At 35.1% G+C, this 18,464-nt stretch overlaps 1 protein-coding gene across 3 annotated transcripts; it reads left to right on the top strand.

The window, feature by feature from the left end:
* The first annotated feature begins 317 nt into the window (after positions 1-317).
* LOC133669441 (protein CHROMATIN REMODELING 20-like) lies at positions 318-18,461 on the top strand. 3 transcript variants are annotated; one of them, XM_062089583.1, is made up of 26 exons: positions 318-468; positions 748-905; positions 1,344-1,406; positions 1,493-1,588; positions 1,679-1,771; positions 3,173-3,363; positions 3,441-3,684; positions 4,276-4,389; positions 5,241-5,324; positions 5,796-6,305; positions 7,031-7,320; positions 7,489-7,579; positions 7,660-7,875; positions 8,287-8,406; positions 8,805-8,971; positions 9,734-9,875; positions 9,993-10,142; positions 10,225-10,280; positions 10,367-10,667; positions 12,522-12,645; positions 16,103-16,164; positions 16,284-16,510; positions 16,660-16,863; positions 16,946-17,024; positions 17,103-17,371; positions 17,691-18,461. In XM_062089583.1, exons 2-26 carry the CDS (start codon positions 765-767, stop codon positions 18,121-18,123), a joined length of 4,467 nt encoding a protein of 1,488 aa, XP_061945567.1. In that variant the 5' UTR covers positions 318-468; positions 748-764; the 3' UTR covers positions 18,124-18,461. The 3 variants fall into 3 exon arrangements, with proteins under 3 accessions (XP_061945567.1, XP_061945566.1, XP_061945568.1); XM_062089582.1 differs by having other exon boundaries at positions 1,338-1,406; XM_062089584.1 differs by lacking the exons at positions 318-468; positions 748-905 and having other exon boundaries at positions 1,348-1,406; positions 1,500-1,588.
* Positions 18,462-18,464: the final 3 nt, after the last annotated feature.

The raw sequence follows: 18,464 nt of genomic DNA, 5'->3' as shown, positions 1-18,464 counted from the left end.
GAGAAAATAGTAATGCTTAGAAAAGAAACTTGGGTCTAGGTTGATTTTAATTTCACCTAAATTTTTTACTAGAATATATGTTTTAGCCATGGACTTGAAACTAACTTGGGTCCCCTGTTTGATCTACGTCTGGTCTCCAAGTTTGACTTTTATGAATTTGTATCGTGATTTACAAGTATGGGACTTTTTTGTAATTTTATTTTATTGCAGTCCTATATTTGTAATTTTATTTTATTTGGGAACTATTTTGTAACATAATATAAGTACAAGGATAGAACATCACTAATTATTTTAATTTTTTAAAAGAGAAATTAAAATTAACTCAAAACTTAAAACCAACCCTCACCAAAACTCAAAATCATAAAAACCCTACCCAAACACCTAATTGAAAAGGAGACCCAAATTCTCTCCCCAAATTTGCAGAATATCAAACACCACATTCGATTATTCGAGCCCTAATTCTCTCAAGTAAATCACTTACCTGCAAAAATCTTCTCTTAGGTTTTTGTTATTCATCGATTCTGATTAAGTCTCGAATTAAAAATTGCTTACCTTTTATTGTAAAAACAACGAGCATTACTGGGTTTTGTAATAAAACATGAAATTTTGAAGCAATAATCAGCATTATAAGCATACTTCCTTTCTGGATTTTGTTTTGTTTGAGCTGTTTTGCCGTTTCTGGGTTTTGTTTGACTTGTTTATGAAGCTAATTCTCTCTTTCATTTCTTGGCATTACTATTTTTGGAGGCTCTATGTGAGTGAAAATGGAGGACAAACACGAGGAAGTTGAGGACATTGAGAGTGGTTTAAGTGATTCATTTATTGACGACGACGACGAAGATTCTAATAATGATGATGATAATGAACCTTCTACATCTGGACAAGATGATGGGACCCGTATTCAGGTTTCTTTTTTCTTCTGTTTTCTTATTACTGTTAAGTGTTAATTACACTGCTGTTGGTCGAAAGTTTTTAGAGTATGCTATTTGTTTATATGAATGTTACTATTTTTGGATACTAGTATTATAGGTTCGAACTTGTGAAAAAAGAGTTTCGTGGCCATGGATTGTTCAAATGACCAATCTTGAATTAATGAACATTCCATTGAGCGGAAGCTTAAATGAACATGCTTGATAGAAAGGCACGAAGAAGAAGAACGAATAGGTTTAGGTTAACAATAGGCCTGGAAAGAGTAACAATAGTGGTTTACCATGGTAGGCCATGACACCACGTTAATGTAATAGGTGGAGCACATCCATTAGAAAAGGCCATTTGAACTCTTGTAAGTTTAAAACCTGCCAATCTTCTAGAGCAAACGGTTCATTTTTACTTTCAAGGTGCAGGAACCTTTGACCGACCAAGAAGTAGAGGAGTTGGTTGCTGAGTTTCTGGAAGTTGAGAGTAAGGTATCCAAATTTTTTTTGCTTTACTTTACCATTCTGCCCTTTTTTTTTCAATTTTATTTTAGAAGGTTTACTAAAGCTTGCTTTAGGCTGCAGAGGCTCAAGAAGCACTGGAAAAGGAGTCTCTTGCAAAAGTAGAGAGTGATGTGAGAGAGGAGTTGGCACAAAGTCTCCAGGGTGATGATGTTAGTTATGCTGCTTTCTAATTGTTTCCGGAGTTTTTGTTATATCAACTTTGCCTATCATTTATGCATTTCTTTCTTGTCTATGTCTAGCTGGAGGCAGCTGTTGAAAATGAGATGGCTACTTTCAGGGAAGAGTGGGAAAATGTGCTTGATGAGCTCGAGACTGAGAGTTATCATTTGTTGGTCTGCTTCTTTCTTCAATTTGAGTAAAATTTATTGTTCTTAATGCATTTTTTCAGTGAATGTATCTCGAGGCAAACCAGACAAGGTCATAATTTGCTATATCTCCCATAACATTTTTTTAGCAAAAAGCTTCTTCGATACATAACACCTTGCTGCATTTTTCACTGATTTCTTATCCTTCAATATCCATGATGCGATCCCATTGTCTATGAAGCTTACTCAGGAGGAACTTAAATGCATTCCCTTGTTGTTTCTTAATCAGATTTTGAACTTTATGCATCGGGATATGGGTGGTATTACTGTTTATGTGGCTCTAGCAGATTCCATTTGGCTGGTAGCAGCATGTGCATGGTTCAACTCATGTTTTTTTACCATTTTGCTATGGTTTTGAGATCATCCATACAAGCAATAAATATGTTGAACAGGGTCACCAAAATAGAAAAACTGAGCATTTTAATCAGTAGCAAGCAGGTCTGAATCTGTTGTTTGTGATCTGATGGGATGTGAAAACAGATATGGTTTTAAGAACAGTACATTTACGGTTGTAGTGTATGCAAATGAGTTATGGTTGCATAGTTACCTAGAAGTGCTGTTTTAGGAGTGTTGGAGTGAAGGAGGAGGAGGAGGCCAAAAGATGGAAAAAAAAGTACGGAGAAAGTAACCACAAATCAAAAAGCAGCTTCCAAAATTTTTTAAACACAGTTGAATTCTCAAATCAGCTGTTTTAGGAATGTTGCATGGACTCAATCCCTGCACACCCTGTACCTTAAAGCAGCTTTGAAGCATCTCTAGGATTAGAATTTTGGAAAGTAGATAGTTAAAATACTTGACCACAAGACTTAGTGCCTGTTTGTTTAAGCTTCTCAAATCATCCCTTTTCGTGCTTTTTGTCCAAAAAGCCAGTTTAGAAGCTTAAACAAACGGGACCTTAGTAAAGGAACAAAAGAAACCCAACTTAGGCCTTATTAGGATATAACCAAGGCCTATTCCAAGAAAACAAATTTAAACTTTTGAGTTTAGGATGGATGTTCCCTATTAAGCAAGCCAGAGATGCAGCATCAGTTGCAGAAGAGCTACCAGGTCTTAATCATTTTATTAAACTGATCCATTAATCCATGAAGTATGGGCAGTTCTTCAAAATTCATATATTAATGGAACCATTAGGTTTTGAATTGTTAAGGGAGCATAACAATTATTGCGTTCTGGTTTAATAAGAATATTTATGGTGAACCTGACTGTTCAGGCAACATATGGTTGCTAGCATAAACTGGGCCATTTGTTTTTGTTTATGTTTTTGTGAAGTGAAGTTTTCTGCCCATCTTTGATCATTTCCCATAGGAAATGAAGTTGTCATGTTATATTTCCATTTTCTGCCCCTAATTCACTTGCTTTGCCTAACAGGAACAACTTGATGGGACTGGTATTGAGCTGCCAAACCTTTATAAGTGGATTGAGAGTCAGGCTCCAAACAGTTGCTGCACTGAAGCTTGGAAAAGAAGGGCACACTGGGTGGGAACTCAGATGACCAATGAAACGACTGATACAGTAGCTGATGCTGAGAAATATCTTCAAATCCATAGGCCTGTTAGACGGTAAGGTTTTGATTTTTCAGCATGGTGAATTGTGCAAGGTTTGAATTCTATTTAAATAATATACTTTCTGGGCTCAGAAAACATGGTAAATTATTGGAGGAGGGTGCAAGTGGATTTCTGCAGAAAAAACTTGCAATGGATGGAAGCGAGGCTATTGCAGAAAATGGAGAAGTAGATTGGGCCTCTATGAAGAAACTATTCTCAACTAGCAGTTCTGAGGATGTTGCTTCATTTGGCAGCAAGCATTGGGCTTCTGTTTACCTTGCCAACACTCCCCAGGAAGCTGCACTTATGGGACTTAAATTTCCTGGAGTCAACGAGGTGACATTTTTAGTTTGCGTGTATAATTTGCTACCTTATGACATTTCTGCTTTGTTACTTCTGTCTTAAGCATTTTCCAACCTCTCAGCAATTCCATGCTGTGTCATTTGGAATGAAAATCAATTCAGAATATTACTGAACAAGGGCTAATTGTTTTCATCTTATTTTGGCTGATCTGATGTATTGGTTCATTATGTTTTGTCTTGATGCAGATTTTCCAAGCTTAGTATAAACCATCTGTACTTTTAGGATGTCTTTTTCATTTTATGGGCATTTCTTTTCCAATTCTGTTTCTCGGCTCTTATAATTCAAAAGGAAGCAATCTAAACATTGAATCAAGTTTCAAGAAGCATATCGCCTCACCCACTCAGCAAACCTTCTTAGGGTAGTGTAGAAACAGACTCTGACATTTTCAAGTTACTAATTGACTCACAATTACTTGACTGTCAGGATTGGTTGGACTTTTGTTTTGTGGTCTTGTTCTATCTGTTTCAGCTGGCCTCCCTTTGTCTCCATTATGCTAAAGTTCAAACTTAACAATGTCCTCTTTGGTAGAAACTTGCAATAGCTTTGAGATTTACCTTATTGCAGGTTGAGGAGATTGAAGACATTGATGGGAATTCCACTGATCCATTTGTTGCAGAGGCCATAGCAAATGAAAAGGAATTAGTTCTTTCAGAGGAACAGAGAAAAAATTACAGAAAGGTTAGTCGATATTGTTGTATTGAATATTACAATTTTTATTTCCTTAAGTTTTCAGATTAATATTCTGGACATTGAATTACTTGTTTTAGTTTCTTTGGAGCCTTATTTGTGGTGGTATTAACTTGATTAGCTAGTTCATTAGGACATTATGAACTTACATTTTAAAGCCAGATAGGTCAAAATGCTGCTCTCACCAAACTCTATGCAATCTGATGAGGTGATCAGAGTGTCCGTGGATAGTTGCGATTAAAGTTCCCATTAATTGTCATCCTCATTGGTGGTTAAGCTGCAGTGTTTCTACTGGTGCTTGATGGATTTGTTGAATTTTTTGTGTTGGTGATTGGGATTTTTTTTGTTTACATTAATTGTCATCCCCATTGGTGGTTAAGCTGCAGTGTTTCTATCTGGTGCTTTAGGGATTTGTTGAATTTTTTGCGTTGGTGATTGGATCCTTTTTTTATGTTTAGAACTTTGTGAATGTAATCTTTTGTGCTTAATCCGGAAAATCCAAACCTTCATGGTATCTTGGGATTATCATAGCATAATTTTGCTTTCTTCTTTGAGATGTCATGCTTCAGTTGCTTTCGTGTGAGTTTTGCCGAGGTTCAGTGGGATTGGGCTGCTCTTCTATGATATTCCTTTTGCTTTCATGTTTTGGAGGATAACTTTTGTCCAACATGCTTTTGCAATTCTTTTCAGTCAGTTAATATAATTTTCTTTTATCTAAAAAAGTATTGGTAGTTCATCATGCAAATTTGTATGTACTGTATATTATAGTGATTGTCAAGCTTCTTTGATTCTATGCTCAGATGATAATAAATTGTATGGTTCTTATATTTGTACTTCAAAAGGTCAAAGAGGAAGATGATGCAAAAATTGATCAGAAACTTCAACTTCGTTTGAAACAAAGGAGACGTCTTAAGAGATGTAAACAGGTGAGATTTTCCATTCTTTGTTTTCTTGTTTGATTTGTCTGTCATTTCCATGTTATCTAAGCCATGGATTCTATGTTTTGTTGTTGAATGATGGGACTCTTGACATGAACTTTGAAGTACGGGAAGGCTATCAAATTTTGGTTGTTCGGAGTTTGAAATTGTTTCATATCAAACTAGGTCTCAGAAATTTAATTGATTGCATATGTTGATGCTATCATGTTCTTAAAGTTGAACTGTTTCTAATTAAAGTATTATTGTTTGAATTAGGTGTTGGAAATTTAATTGGTTGCGCAGTGTATGCTTCAGCTATTATGTCTTCAATAGCTCAACTGTTTTTTTGCAGGGATGCTACAGAGTATATACTCTCTAGGCAATCCTTCTATATGTGAAGTCATGGTTATTAGTGTAAAACTATATGTTTCTTGAAATAGACTAGTCATGTTCCTTTTTCTTGTACTCTTATTTAATTAGGGTGTCAGCTCAGTCGTCCAGGAAATGGGAACAAACATGGCTGAGTCATTGCCTCTGGATGACAATTATCATGAGGTCACATGCCAAGATTTGAAGAAAGACGTGTGTGAAAATTCTGGAGACCTTGATATGGAACAGTTGATGAGTGAGAGCAATTCGGTTTTCCCAGAATCTGATGCCTCTGAACCCAGAAGGTCCAAGCGTCCAAATGAGAATGAGGACCTAAGCATCAATAATAAGAAGATTCGAACTGTTATCATAGACAGTGACAATGAAGCAGACATTTTGGAGGATAAATCAGTACACGGCATTAAAGTTGAAGACCAATCAACTTTGCTAGAAAACATTGGGGATCCTTCTGCTGGCTGCAATCCTTCACAGGGTTCAAGTGAGAAGTTTCAGTGCACTGCCTGTGATAAAGTTGCTGTTGAAGTGCACTCACATCCACTTTTGAAAGTAATTGTTTGCAAAGATTGTAAATTCTTAATGGAGGAAAAAATGCATGTGAAGGTATGAATTTTAATAATGCCTATGCATTCACCCAAGTTGCTTCAAATAGGTTATAAAATGCTCAAGGATATCATTTCCTTCATAGATATGTATGTAAGCAGTTACCTAGGATTATTGTCGTAACCAGGTGTTTTTCTTGTCAGTCATCATAATAATGTTAATGAGTGGATCAACTTACAAGGATTCTCTTTTTACATACATAACGTACTTAGATTCTTTCTCTTAGTTGTGTTTGATGATGTGATATATAGATAAAACAAAACAGAGTTTCCGTCAGAAAACAATGAAAGCTAAATAATTTTAACCTTTACGGAATTATAGATGTAACTTTATCCCTAGTTCCTTGAATATCATTTGCCAAGTGATAATAAAAACTCAAGATATGCAAAAAAACATTTACCTCCATCTTTACATGCCATAGAAGTCTGATGATTGTAAGACTGCTGGTTCTTACAATTGGTTGTGACAAAGACTAGTATTTGTCTCTTTTCTAGCATGCTTAACAAAAACAACAACAAATTAGAACTTTTATTGCTTGGAGTCTGAAAATTTCTAAAGTATTGAATTTCATTCTGTAGACTGTTACAACTTACTAGGATCATATTGATTTTGCAAAAAGTGAAAAATTTCTAGCACATCATTGTTTGTTGCTTTTGTTGTTTTTAATGCTTTTTATCCTATTAAGTTTTCCACAAAATTTCATTCCTGTGCTGAACTTGTTGCAGGATCCTGACTGTTCTGAGTGTTACTGTGGATGGTGTGGAAGAAACAATGACTTGGTAAGTTGTAAGTCGTGCAGAACATTATTCTGCACTGCTTGTATAAAAAGGAACATCGGCGAAGAGTACTTGTATAAGGTTCCAGTTTCTGGTTGGCAATGTTGTTGTTGCTCTCCAAGTCTGCTACAAAGACTTACATCACAGTTAGAGAAAGCCATGGGGTCTGGAGATATAATGGTTTCAAGTTCTGATAGTGATTCAGACTCTTCAGATACAAATGATGGTGTTACAATCAGGTATGGTGTTCATTATGAGACAGATCTTTGGCTGTAGTTTTCTGAATTATTCACTAGGTTTTCTCATTCTTTTAGTTTGGTAGTTTTTGTTTCCCATATCCTCTTCTATCCAAAATTTGTTATGTTTTATCCCAAGCATAATTCTCAAATTACACTGTATTGTGACAGCTCTAAGAGAAAGAAGAAAAAGAAGATTAGAAGAATCATTGATGATGCTGAATTAGGAGAAGAGACCAAGAGAAAAATTGCTATTGAAAAGGTGCTCTGTGTTTTGAATGCTTGATTTGGTCAAATCTGTTATGTCAGTACTGATTATCCATTGTTTACGATCTTATGCAGGAACGTCAAGAACGCCTGAAATCCCTGAAAGTCAAGTTTTCTGACAAATCCAAGATGATGAATTTTGCAAGCTGTAGCGGCAACTTACCCGAAGGTGCTAGTGTTGAAGTGATTGGTGATGCCACAACTGGTTATATTGTGAATGTTGCGAGGGAAAAAGGTGAAGAAGCTGTGAGGATTCCTCCAAGCTTATCATCTAAATTGAAAGCCCATCAGGTTCCATTCTATCTCTGTGCAGTTTCCCATACTTCAGTCTAGTTGTCTTGTTAGTTGGTTGCAGCATTCTGTTTCTTGTATCCAAAGTGTAATGACATTGCTTCAAACCTAGCTCACAACCCTTTAGGGTTCTTTGCCCACCACCTTACTTGAAATTAATATTCAGTTCCCAACTTGCTTTCTTATTATTCTAGTGATTATGACACCCAGAACATTTGACACCAGCTGGTGTTAAATAGGTGTGTTTAACTTTAAAGTGTAGGAAGCGAGGACCTGGATAGGGGTCTTATTTGAATGTGCTTTCGTATTAATAGTTACATGTCATCACTGATACTGATTTTTCGTTTTTATTTCTATCTTATTATAAATGTATCCATATATTTGCTTACCTAATTTGATTTGACATTGCAGGTGGCAGGGATAAGATTTCTATGGGAAAATATTATACAGTCAATTAGAAAAGTGAAGTCTGGGGATAATGGTCTTGGTTGTATTTTAGCACATACAATGGGCCTTGGTAAAACTTTTCAGGTATTCTGTTCAGCTTCTCTTTTGAACATTCCACTTCTCTTTGGTAAAACATGGGGGCGTGTATTGTGAGTTGTATTAAGAATGCTTGCCACTAAATCTGGTAAGTGTTAATTGGTGAGTTCTTGCCAATTTATTTCAACTTTCTAGGTAAGTTATTTGCTTTAGTCCTGATGTTTGCAATTAAATGTTAACTCTATCTATTCTAAATTATAGAATTTTGTTCTAAATTAGAGCATAGTGAACAATCAGTTTACTGGTTGTAGTTTTAGTGGCAGTGTTAATAGTAGGTACCTTTTATTGCTAACTGTCATGCCAAAATTTAATTGTACAGCATAGTGTTATACTCATTTAATCTGGTTGGATAGTTACTTTGCTTGATTTAATGATTTGCATTACAGGTCATAGCTTTTCTGTACACTGCCATGAGAGGTGTTGATCTGGGTTTAAGAACAGCACTAATTGTGACTCCTGTGAATGTGCTGCATAACTGGCGCAAGGAGTTCATGAAGTGGACACCTTCAGAAGTAAAGCCGATCCGTGTTTTCATGCTGGAGGATGTGTCGAGGTTTTGTTATATACTTTTCCCCTTTTTTTTTCTTTGATTGTATAGCAAAAGAAATTGTCAAATTGATTTTACTCATTAAATTTCAAGTGCAGTATTATCAGAATATTTGTTTTTAACTAAGCTAAAGTGTAACTCCTTTTATATGAATTATCAATTATAACTTCAGTTCGGAATTTATCCCTTGGAAAGAATGTGGACATTATTGTCAATGAACTAGCAGCAGAAATCATGACTTTTGGGTGTTTTCATTGAAAGACAAGATTATTTGATTTTGTAAAATGAATAGAAAATGTACCTGATGTCCAAATATAAGAAACAAAGCCAAGATTGCTAATATCTGTATAGCGTCTAGCAAGTGATCAGGCAATGCCATGTATTCTTTACCTATGTTCGAATCTGTGAGTTGAGTACTTTACTTTTCATGTTTGTTTTATAAGGTTTAACTTGTTAGGATCCATTTTGTTTTCTTAGAGTTTGAGGGCAATTGGAGAAAGAAATTCAATTTTGGTTGCTCATTCGTCAGAAGAAATACAAAAATGGAAAGACTGACATTTAATTAATCTAGGTGTGGCTCTTGTGAACTTTTGATAGGTTAGTTATTCAACAAAATATCCTGAATATGTTACTTAGAAAAAGGGTTTGATCAAGACTGTGTCATTATATCCAGTATATTATTAGATAAAGATTATCTATCTTTCTCTCTTTCTGTGGGGATCTTCCATTCTGAACTTTTTAATTCGCTGTTGGGTTTGCTGGCATCAGGGAGAGAAGAGTGGAATTGCTTGCAAAGTGGAGAGCTAAAGGTGGTGTTTTCTTGATAGGCTACTCTGCCTTTCGGAACTTATCTCTTGGAAAGAATGTGAAGGAACGAAATATGGCTAGAGAAATGTGTAGTGCCTTGCAGGTATTTTTGCCTTAACCATTCAACTCAATCTGTGCTTTGAATCACTCAAGACTAGCCATGGATCTTGACATGGACGCTTAAACTTTGCATTGATGAAATTTGCTTTTCTAATATCAGGATGGACCTGATATACTTGTTTGTGATGAAGCCCACATCATCAAGAACACCAGAGCTGAAACAACCCAGGCACTGAAACTTGTTAAGTGCCAGAGAAGGATAGCATTAACTGGATCACCTCTTCAGAACAATCTAATGGAGTATTATTGTGTAAGTTGGTTGAGATGATTAAAAATTCAGATTTTTTCTATCCACTTGTGTGCTTCTAATAGGATTTATATATCTGAAATAGATGGTTGATTTTGTAAGAGAAGGTTTTCTTGGCAGCAGCCACGAGTTTCGGAACCGGTAAGATTGTCTCTGGCATTTTTCTGGCTGGCTTCTCCTTTCCACTGGTTCCAGTACATCTTAATTGGGTTTTCTCATGCTCACAGCTTCCAAAATCCTATAGAAAATGGACAACATACCAATTCAACGGTTGATGATGTAAAGATAATGAACCAAAGATCTCATATTCTCTATGAACAATTGAAAGGGTTTGTTCAAAGAATGGACATGAGTGTGGTGAAGAAAGACCTGCCACCTAAAACTGTATTTGTAGTGGCTGTAAAGCTCTCGCCATTACAGAGGAAATTGTACAAGAGATTCCTTGATGTGCATGGGTTCACAAATGGTAGGGCTTCAAATGAAAAGACAAGTAAGAGCTTTTTTGCTGGTTACCAGGCATTGGCTCAGGTTTGTTATTGATTATTATGTCTGTCGTGCTTGTTGTAAGAATGGGCATGCACTTACAAATAATGATATCATGTCTTTTACACTCTGTTTGACCTTTTTTGAATATGCAAATAGAGATTGTGAAAATTGACCATGTGCATGTAACACTCATTAATGCAACTTAAAAGCTATGCCCTTGTCTGAAAGTCTGTAAAATTGATTTGATTTATCTAGACTTTGATTCCTTGAATTTTGGAAATTATTTCTATTATTTCACAGTTATCTTTTACACAGTCAAAACCAAATTACCAAGGTTTTCCTCTCCATTCGTTTCTGTTGAAGAATATTTGTTGAAGTTTTTTTGGCACAGTAAACAGTTTTCATTGTAGAAGAAAACTTAGAAAACCAAAATTGGCTCTTGTTCAATTTTAATATGCAAATTTGTGTTAACTACTAGGAAAAAATAATGATCAGCTTATGATAGGTAGAAACAATGTTAATGGGATGTTTGGATCGTGATACATGGTTTGGTAATGCAATGCACACATTTATGCATTCGTGATGCATAGGGTAGGTAGTATGCTAATTCATGGTTAGTAGTAGCCAATTAGTTATTTTTTGACCAATTACCTTATTAAATTTTTCTGTCTTGAAAAAATATCTTCCTTAATTGTTTTTTTTTTCTTTCTAAAAAAAGCAATGCAGTATTCTTTTACCTTTTTCTGGAATGTTTTGGGTCTTTATTAAAATTTGGAAAATGAGTAAACAAGTTATAAGTAAATTATAGGAGTAATGAAACCAAAAAAAGGATTTAATATCTTGCCCATGGATTAGGATTGTAATAATTTTTTCAGAGTCTTTGCTTGCTATTTCTACTGTTTCCCCTTCAATTCTCTATTTTACAAAATTGGAAACAGTCTCTTCTCAAAGGGGCGTTAACTTGATGTTTAGAAAGAAAAAAAAGCAGTAGGGGAAAAATTATTTTTCTTTTTTCTAAACGTTAGGAAGAGTCCCTAAATGTACCCCCATGTACATTAACTAACAACCCCCATGTACCACGAATGTCATATGTGCTAATTATATTCTCGAATCCCGTACCATGACCTAAATGTCCCACGAATCTGCTAATATTGTTGATGGGCATAACTCTTTCATTGAAGATCTTAACTTAATGCACATTGTGAACCCTTTGCATGTCTCTGTTACTATATTTTTCTGCAAAAATAAGCAAAGATTCTGGTTAGTTTCTTGCATGTAAGATATTGCTATAAAAAGTCATCAAATTTTATGTTCCAGATCTTGCACCGCCCTCATCTGTGAATGTACCATGATCTGGACCGTGCATTCCGAAACATAAAACATGATTGATTTTGTGAATCTGGTAACACTGGGAAGAAGATTGCAGTGAGCATTTAGAAAACTACAGGGTGCATTTTTTGTATTTTCCTGCAAGGTTTAAAACAGGTGAAATAGAAATTTGCTATGTTGTGATGATTATTAATGCAACAGAGTTTGTGGAAGGTTTAAGTGAATAGGATTCATGGGTGATAAGAATAGTATATTGTATTATTTGCTACATTCCCTCGATAGAAATTTGCTACATTGACATGATTATTGTTGTTGCGAGCTCATTTTGACTCCTGAAAGATTTCGTGAATAGTTGGTTCTTTTACTTGAAAAAAATTATCATCGAATGATTCCAGAAACAAAATATACTTATATTCAGATAATTATAATCCGGCACCTTTTGTCATTGTATTTGTTTGTAGCTTTAATGTCAAAAAGGAAGGCTGAATAAGTTTTCAATGATGCATGTGTAAATTAATTAATCTTTTTGTTCGCTGGTTTTAATGAACTTTTCACTGTTCATAGTAGATATGGAACCATCCTGGAATTTTGCAATTGAGGAAAGGGAGAGAATATGTTGGCAATGTTGAAAACTTTCTTGCGGATGACTGCTCTAGTGATGAAAATGTGGACTACAATACAATTGTCGAAGGTACTCCATTTCACCATTTTATCCATATTGCTTGCCAGTTTGACCCGTCAGTAGTTGTGCATGCTAGATATATGGTGGATGTATTGATTGATTGTGGTCGTGGTCAAAATGCTCTAGAAGACAGTCAATTTCATCAGTTAATCTTGAAGGTTTTTTTTCCCCCATCTTTGATGGAAAGTTAATCTTGGAGTTCAGTGTCATGTTTGCTATTATCCTAAACTATTACTGTGTTCAGAATGAGGCAATTCATCATACAGATTTTTTATTTTCAATATGCTGTGTCTTATTTGCTATATGCCGAACTATTACAGTGTTCAAAAGGATGCAATGATTCATAAAAGATAATTTCAAAATTTAATGTTTAGGGTCATATTACATATTCAAAAGGCACTTCAACTGTCCATCTTCTTCTCATTGTTTCTTTAAGATTAACCTCGTAGGCTGCAGTATACGGAGTTTCTAGACACTAGAAACCACCAGTGCAAAACACAAATAATGCATTTCAAGAATTGCAGAATCAAACCTGTAACCACCTATTCAGATTACACATAAGTGTGTATAATCTGATTACACATAAAAAATATGATATGACATTAGCAGTGGCAAATCTCTTTCACCATGAAATTTCTCTAATGTCCTTTGAGCCTTCATGCATGGCTGAGCTGCTTGCACACTAACTTGGACAATTAAATTGGGAAATTCATTCTCTGTGATTTTAGGGTGAGATGCACTGGCCTGAATTGCTACTTTGATGTTGAAATGTGATGCGGCGTATAGCGTGGTTAAAAGTTAGGGTTCTCAAGCTCTAAGGTTATAGATCTAAGATGTAGAGAAATTTAGAGAAAACTCCCTAGTGTTTTATTAGAAGTCTTAACTCTTAATAATAATCTTCTTCTCAAAATAAACTAGCATCGCTATTTATATTAGTCCTAAAATCCTTTAGGAGAAATGATTTTTCATGAAAACTTACCTAATTAATAGAATCCATTTAGCATTAGGATTTTTAAATAGTAAAATATTAATTACATTAAAAATTCTAAGTTAAATAGGAAAAATAATCCAAATACAATAAGGTAAATAAAGGCAATACCGCACAATAAATTCCGAGCATTATTTGAAGGTCTTCCTAATCTCCAAACATCATGAAATTTTAACTCAATAGAAAATAGTGCCTTTACAATCTTTTGTTAAAATTGCAGTTCAATTCAACGATTGAATTAAAAGTTATGTTTGGTCTACCAAACTATATATTAGACTTTTCTTAAACTCCTTAAAACTTAAAAATCTTAACAACTAATAAAATAATGCAATAAATATTTTTATGCCAAGAATATATAAAAAATTTCCCCACGCTAGTCCCCTCTACTTCTGAAAAACTTGTTCTCGAGTTATTTGTCAAAAATTGAACTTGATCACTCCAAAGAAAAAGATATTTCGAATATAACATTGTAGCTGGACTATTCATGAAGTTGCATGTTTTTGACATGTGAACTTCAAATTTTAATTTATGATGTATACATGCGAAAGAAAAATCCATATCGAATGTTACATTTTTTGTTTCTACGAAGTCCACTTATAGTTCCTTCCCACATTCTTTTACTTAAAACTTGAGTTCATCATCATCTTTGACTTCCAATACTTTAACTGTTGTATGTAAAGGAACACCAAGATAATCTTCCATAATATCTCTAGAAGAATTATCAGGAATTATAATGTCCTTTGCAAGATTTTCATCCATGATTGAAAGGTCATCATTTGCCATTGGCTTCTCTAATTTAAGGTCAAACGACTAAAACTATTTGTCAGCACCCTTTTTGGTCACATTATCTTCAATATGATTTGAGAACTTTCAAATTTTGCTTTCACGAAACTTCTCCCTGTTTTTCCTCCTTGTTATTTGAGAAGGTTGAATATAAAGCAAATAATAATAATTTATTTGCTTATGTCCTCAATATAAAATATCTTCATAATCTCAAATAAGTTCCAAAATTAATGATTGTTTTAAACCTTGCCGATAAAATTAAAGGCATGCTAATATGAGCACAAAAGTTTAAATATTCGAATCACCATTCATCAACACCATAAGAAAGTTTGTTTACGACAAGTCTTACTTTTTGATGACAAGGAACCTTGTTGAAACAAAAATAAGTTTCTTACTTTGCCAACCACTTGATAAATCTTTTCTTCGAAAACCTCCCATCATAGAATGGAATCTTATCCAATTTAGGTATAGATCTAGGGTTTTGCCTGCCTCAAGGTAAATGTCCAAGCAAATTCCTCACCTTTTCACGATTATTGTTTGCTTTACCCATTAGTCAAGCTAGATCTGATGTGGTTTGCTTTAAACCTATGTTCCAAACGATCTAGTTTTAGCTCCTGAGCCTGCGCAATGCCTCAGAGGGCCTTCACTCCTGCATCGAGAAGTGGGTTGTTATCGTTTCCGTCCATCAAAGAGACCAATCTACTCTGATACCAATTGACGTGGCATATAGTGTGGTTAAAAGCTAGGGTTCTCAAGCCCTAAGGTTATAGACTTAAACTGTAGAGAAATTTAGAGAAAACTCTTTGATGTTTTATTAAAAGTCTTAATAATAATATTCTTCTCAAAATAAACTAGACACTTTTATTTATATCAGTCCTTAGAGATTTTTTATGGGAAATGATTTCAAATTAAAACTAAAATCATTTATAGGAAAGGATTTCTAATCAATACTAATTAATAGAATCCATTTAGCATTATGATTCCTAAATAGTAAATTACTAATTAAACTAAAAATTCTAAGCTAAATAGAGAAAATAATCCAAATACAACAAGGTAAATAAAGACAATCTCACACAGTAAATCTTGAGTCTTATTTGAAGGTCTTCTCGATCTCCAATTATCATGAAATTTAAACTCAATAAGAAACAAGGCCTTCAAAATCTTTTGTTAAAATTGCAGCTCGATCAAACGGTCGGATTAAAAGCTTGCTCGATTTACCAAACTGTGTCATGGACTCTTTTTAAACTCCACAAAACCTAAAAATCTTGACCACTAAATGAAATAATACAATAAATATTATCATGCCAATGAATAAAATTTCCCCATGTCAAAATGTTAGTCCATTATTATGTTATTAACGGGTAACATTGTTGTGGGAGCAGATTGAAATCAATTTTTTATGGTTATTACATTCCCAAAACAATGCCTGTTGGCCTGAATCACCACCTTCATAAGGTTAAGCAAAGAGATACAAAACATGCAGAACTAACTAGCACTAGGGAGATCTAAATGCTTCTGTAGTTGTTATTTTGTATAGCTGCATAGATATTCTCAAGACATTGTTCTAACATGGTACTTTTGTTGATACTCCATGTTTGTGTTAAGAATGCATGGATATCGTTCTTCTTCTCCACCTGGACCCATGTTAGTTCTGCTTCTGATGAGTCTGTTATTGATTGCTTTTTGTGCTTGCAGAGAAGTCAAGGAATCCAAATGATTTTATTCAAGGGAAAAACGATGATGGATTCTTTCAAAAGGTACGAATATAAACAAATGCTGAATGATTATTATTCTTTACTCAAATTTTCTGAAATTACTGAATTCCCACCATCTTGTTGATATGTAACATGTTTTTCTTTGTTTCCCCCTTTTCCAGGATTGGTGGAATGATCTTCTACTTGAAAATAATTATAAAGAGGTTGATTACAGCGGCAAAATGGTATTGCTGCTTGACATTTTAGTCATGTCTTCTGATGTGGGTGATAAGGTGTTGGTTTTTACCCAGAGCATACCCACTTTAGATCTGATAGAGCTTTATCTTTCAAGATTACCTCGACTTGGAAAAAAGGGAAAGTTTTGGAGAAAAGGAAAAGACTGGTATAGGTGCGCATATATAGCTGTCAACTGCTTTCACTCATGGGTTTTCTGCTTTTTCATGATATGGATTTGAAGTTCTTGATTTGGACTTGAAATGTCTTCATAATTGCAACAAGAAGAATCATAGTTTACTTCCTTTCTTCTGTCCTCAACAGGCTAGATGGAAGAACAGAGAGCTCTGAAAGACAGAGGTTGGTTGAGAGGTTCAATGATCCCAAGAATAAACGGGTCAAGTGTACTTTGATTTCTACCAGGGCTGGTTCTCTTGGGATTAATCTCTATGCTGCTAACCGGGTGGTTATTGTTGATGGCTCTTGGAATCCAACATATGATCTTCAGGCCATATATCGGGCTTGGAGGTGGGTTCCACCAATTTTTTTTCATTCTACTGAAACACGTCCTCTTATGTCTTGATTGAACCTAACATTTACCATTTTTCAGGTATGGCCAGACTAAGCCAGTATTTGCTTACAGATTAATGGCACATGGAACCATGGAAGAAAAAATCTATAAGCGTCAGGTGATAGAATAACATCTTGTAGCGTTAAATTGGCCTGATCTCTGAAAGCAATTTTAATGAAGAGAATGATTTAATCAGGTAACAAAGGAGGGACTTGCTGCAAGGGTGGTTGATAGACAACAAGTATATAGGACTATCTCCAGAGAAGAAATGTTGCATCTTTTTGAATTTGGTGATGATGAGAACTCAGACACACTGATTGACATTGGCCAAGAGTATAGACAGGCAGATACCAGGAATATTTCTTGCCAAACCGCAAATTCTCTGAAACAGAATGCGTCTCGTTCCCATGGAAGCTGTGCTTCTGATAAGGTGATGGAAAGCTTGCTTGGCAAGCACCGTCAGAGGTGGGTTTATTATTTTATTTTTTTATATAAAAAGAACTAATAATTTCTTAGCTTCAATCCTTTTTGGATGCTTACCTTCAACTCTGGAATTTGGAACAAGGATCTAGGACTGTCTGATTGAGTATATTTGTAACTGATTTTTGATGTGCAATCTGTATGTTAACATGCCATTGTCTTAATTACATGTTCTTTCAGCAATTGGAGTGGATTTTTGAATCACTCGATAAAATAGTAACTTTTCCTTTCCAGTGGTATTCTCAGTCATATATATATTTCACTTAATTAAAGCATAGTGTCTGATGTGCTTCCTCGTGTTTAGGTGGATTTTCGATTACCATGAACATGAGACTCTTTTGCAAGAGAACGAAGAGGAAAAACTAACAAAGGAGGAGCAAGACATGGCTTGGGAAGTATATAAGAGATCATTAGAATGGGAAGAAGTGCAGCGAGTTTCCCTTGATGATTCCACTTTTGAGCGAAAGCCACCCATGTCAAATGGGGCATCTTCTGCCCCAGATGCAAGCAGCATACCTGTGCCAAGCATGGCCTGTCCTGCATCTGAGGCTTCCAATGCAGCACCTTCCCAGAGCATTTTAAGGAGTCGTATGGTGCAGCGGAAATGTACTAATCTCTCTCATTTGCTGACCCTTAGAAGTCAGGGAACGAAAGCTGGGTGCACTACTATATGTGGGGAATGTGCCCAGGAGATAAGCTGGGAAGATTTGAAACGGGAGGGTAAGGCAGCACGGTAAAGACACCATCCCCTGTATTTTGTTCATATACACTATATCGAGTGTAATCTATTTTGATAGTAAAGGGAAGCAGCTGAAAGTTTAAATTCATTTGTTTTGGTAGTAATATTGGCGGGCTCATTCTGGCTATCTTTCCTGTCTGTTTTTGTTATTGAAGGGAGGGGGTTGTACAGAGATAATGGGATTTTGGGATGGTTGTAGATAAATTGGAGGGAAAGTGTAAATCTCAACTCATATGATCCCTTTTTGATGTAGTTATTGTTACGGAAGCTGTTATCGTCAAGAATGTAATATCACTAATCCTTTCAAGATATGGAGATTCATGTTCCTTTGTGTTCTTT

Source organism: Populus nigra, chromosome 12 (assembly GCF_951802175.1).
Source record: "Populus nigra chromosome 12, ddPopNigr1.1, whole genome shotgun sequence".
Taxonomy (NCBI): domain Eukaryota; kingdom Viridiplantae; phylum Streptophyta; class Magnoliopsida; order Malpighiales; family Salicaceae; genus Populus; species Populus nigra.
This window is presented reverse-complemented; position numbering and strand designations above follow the sequence as displayed.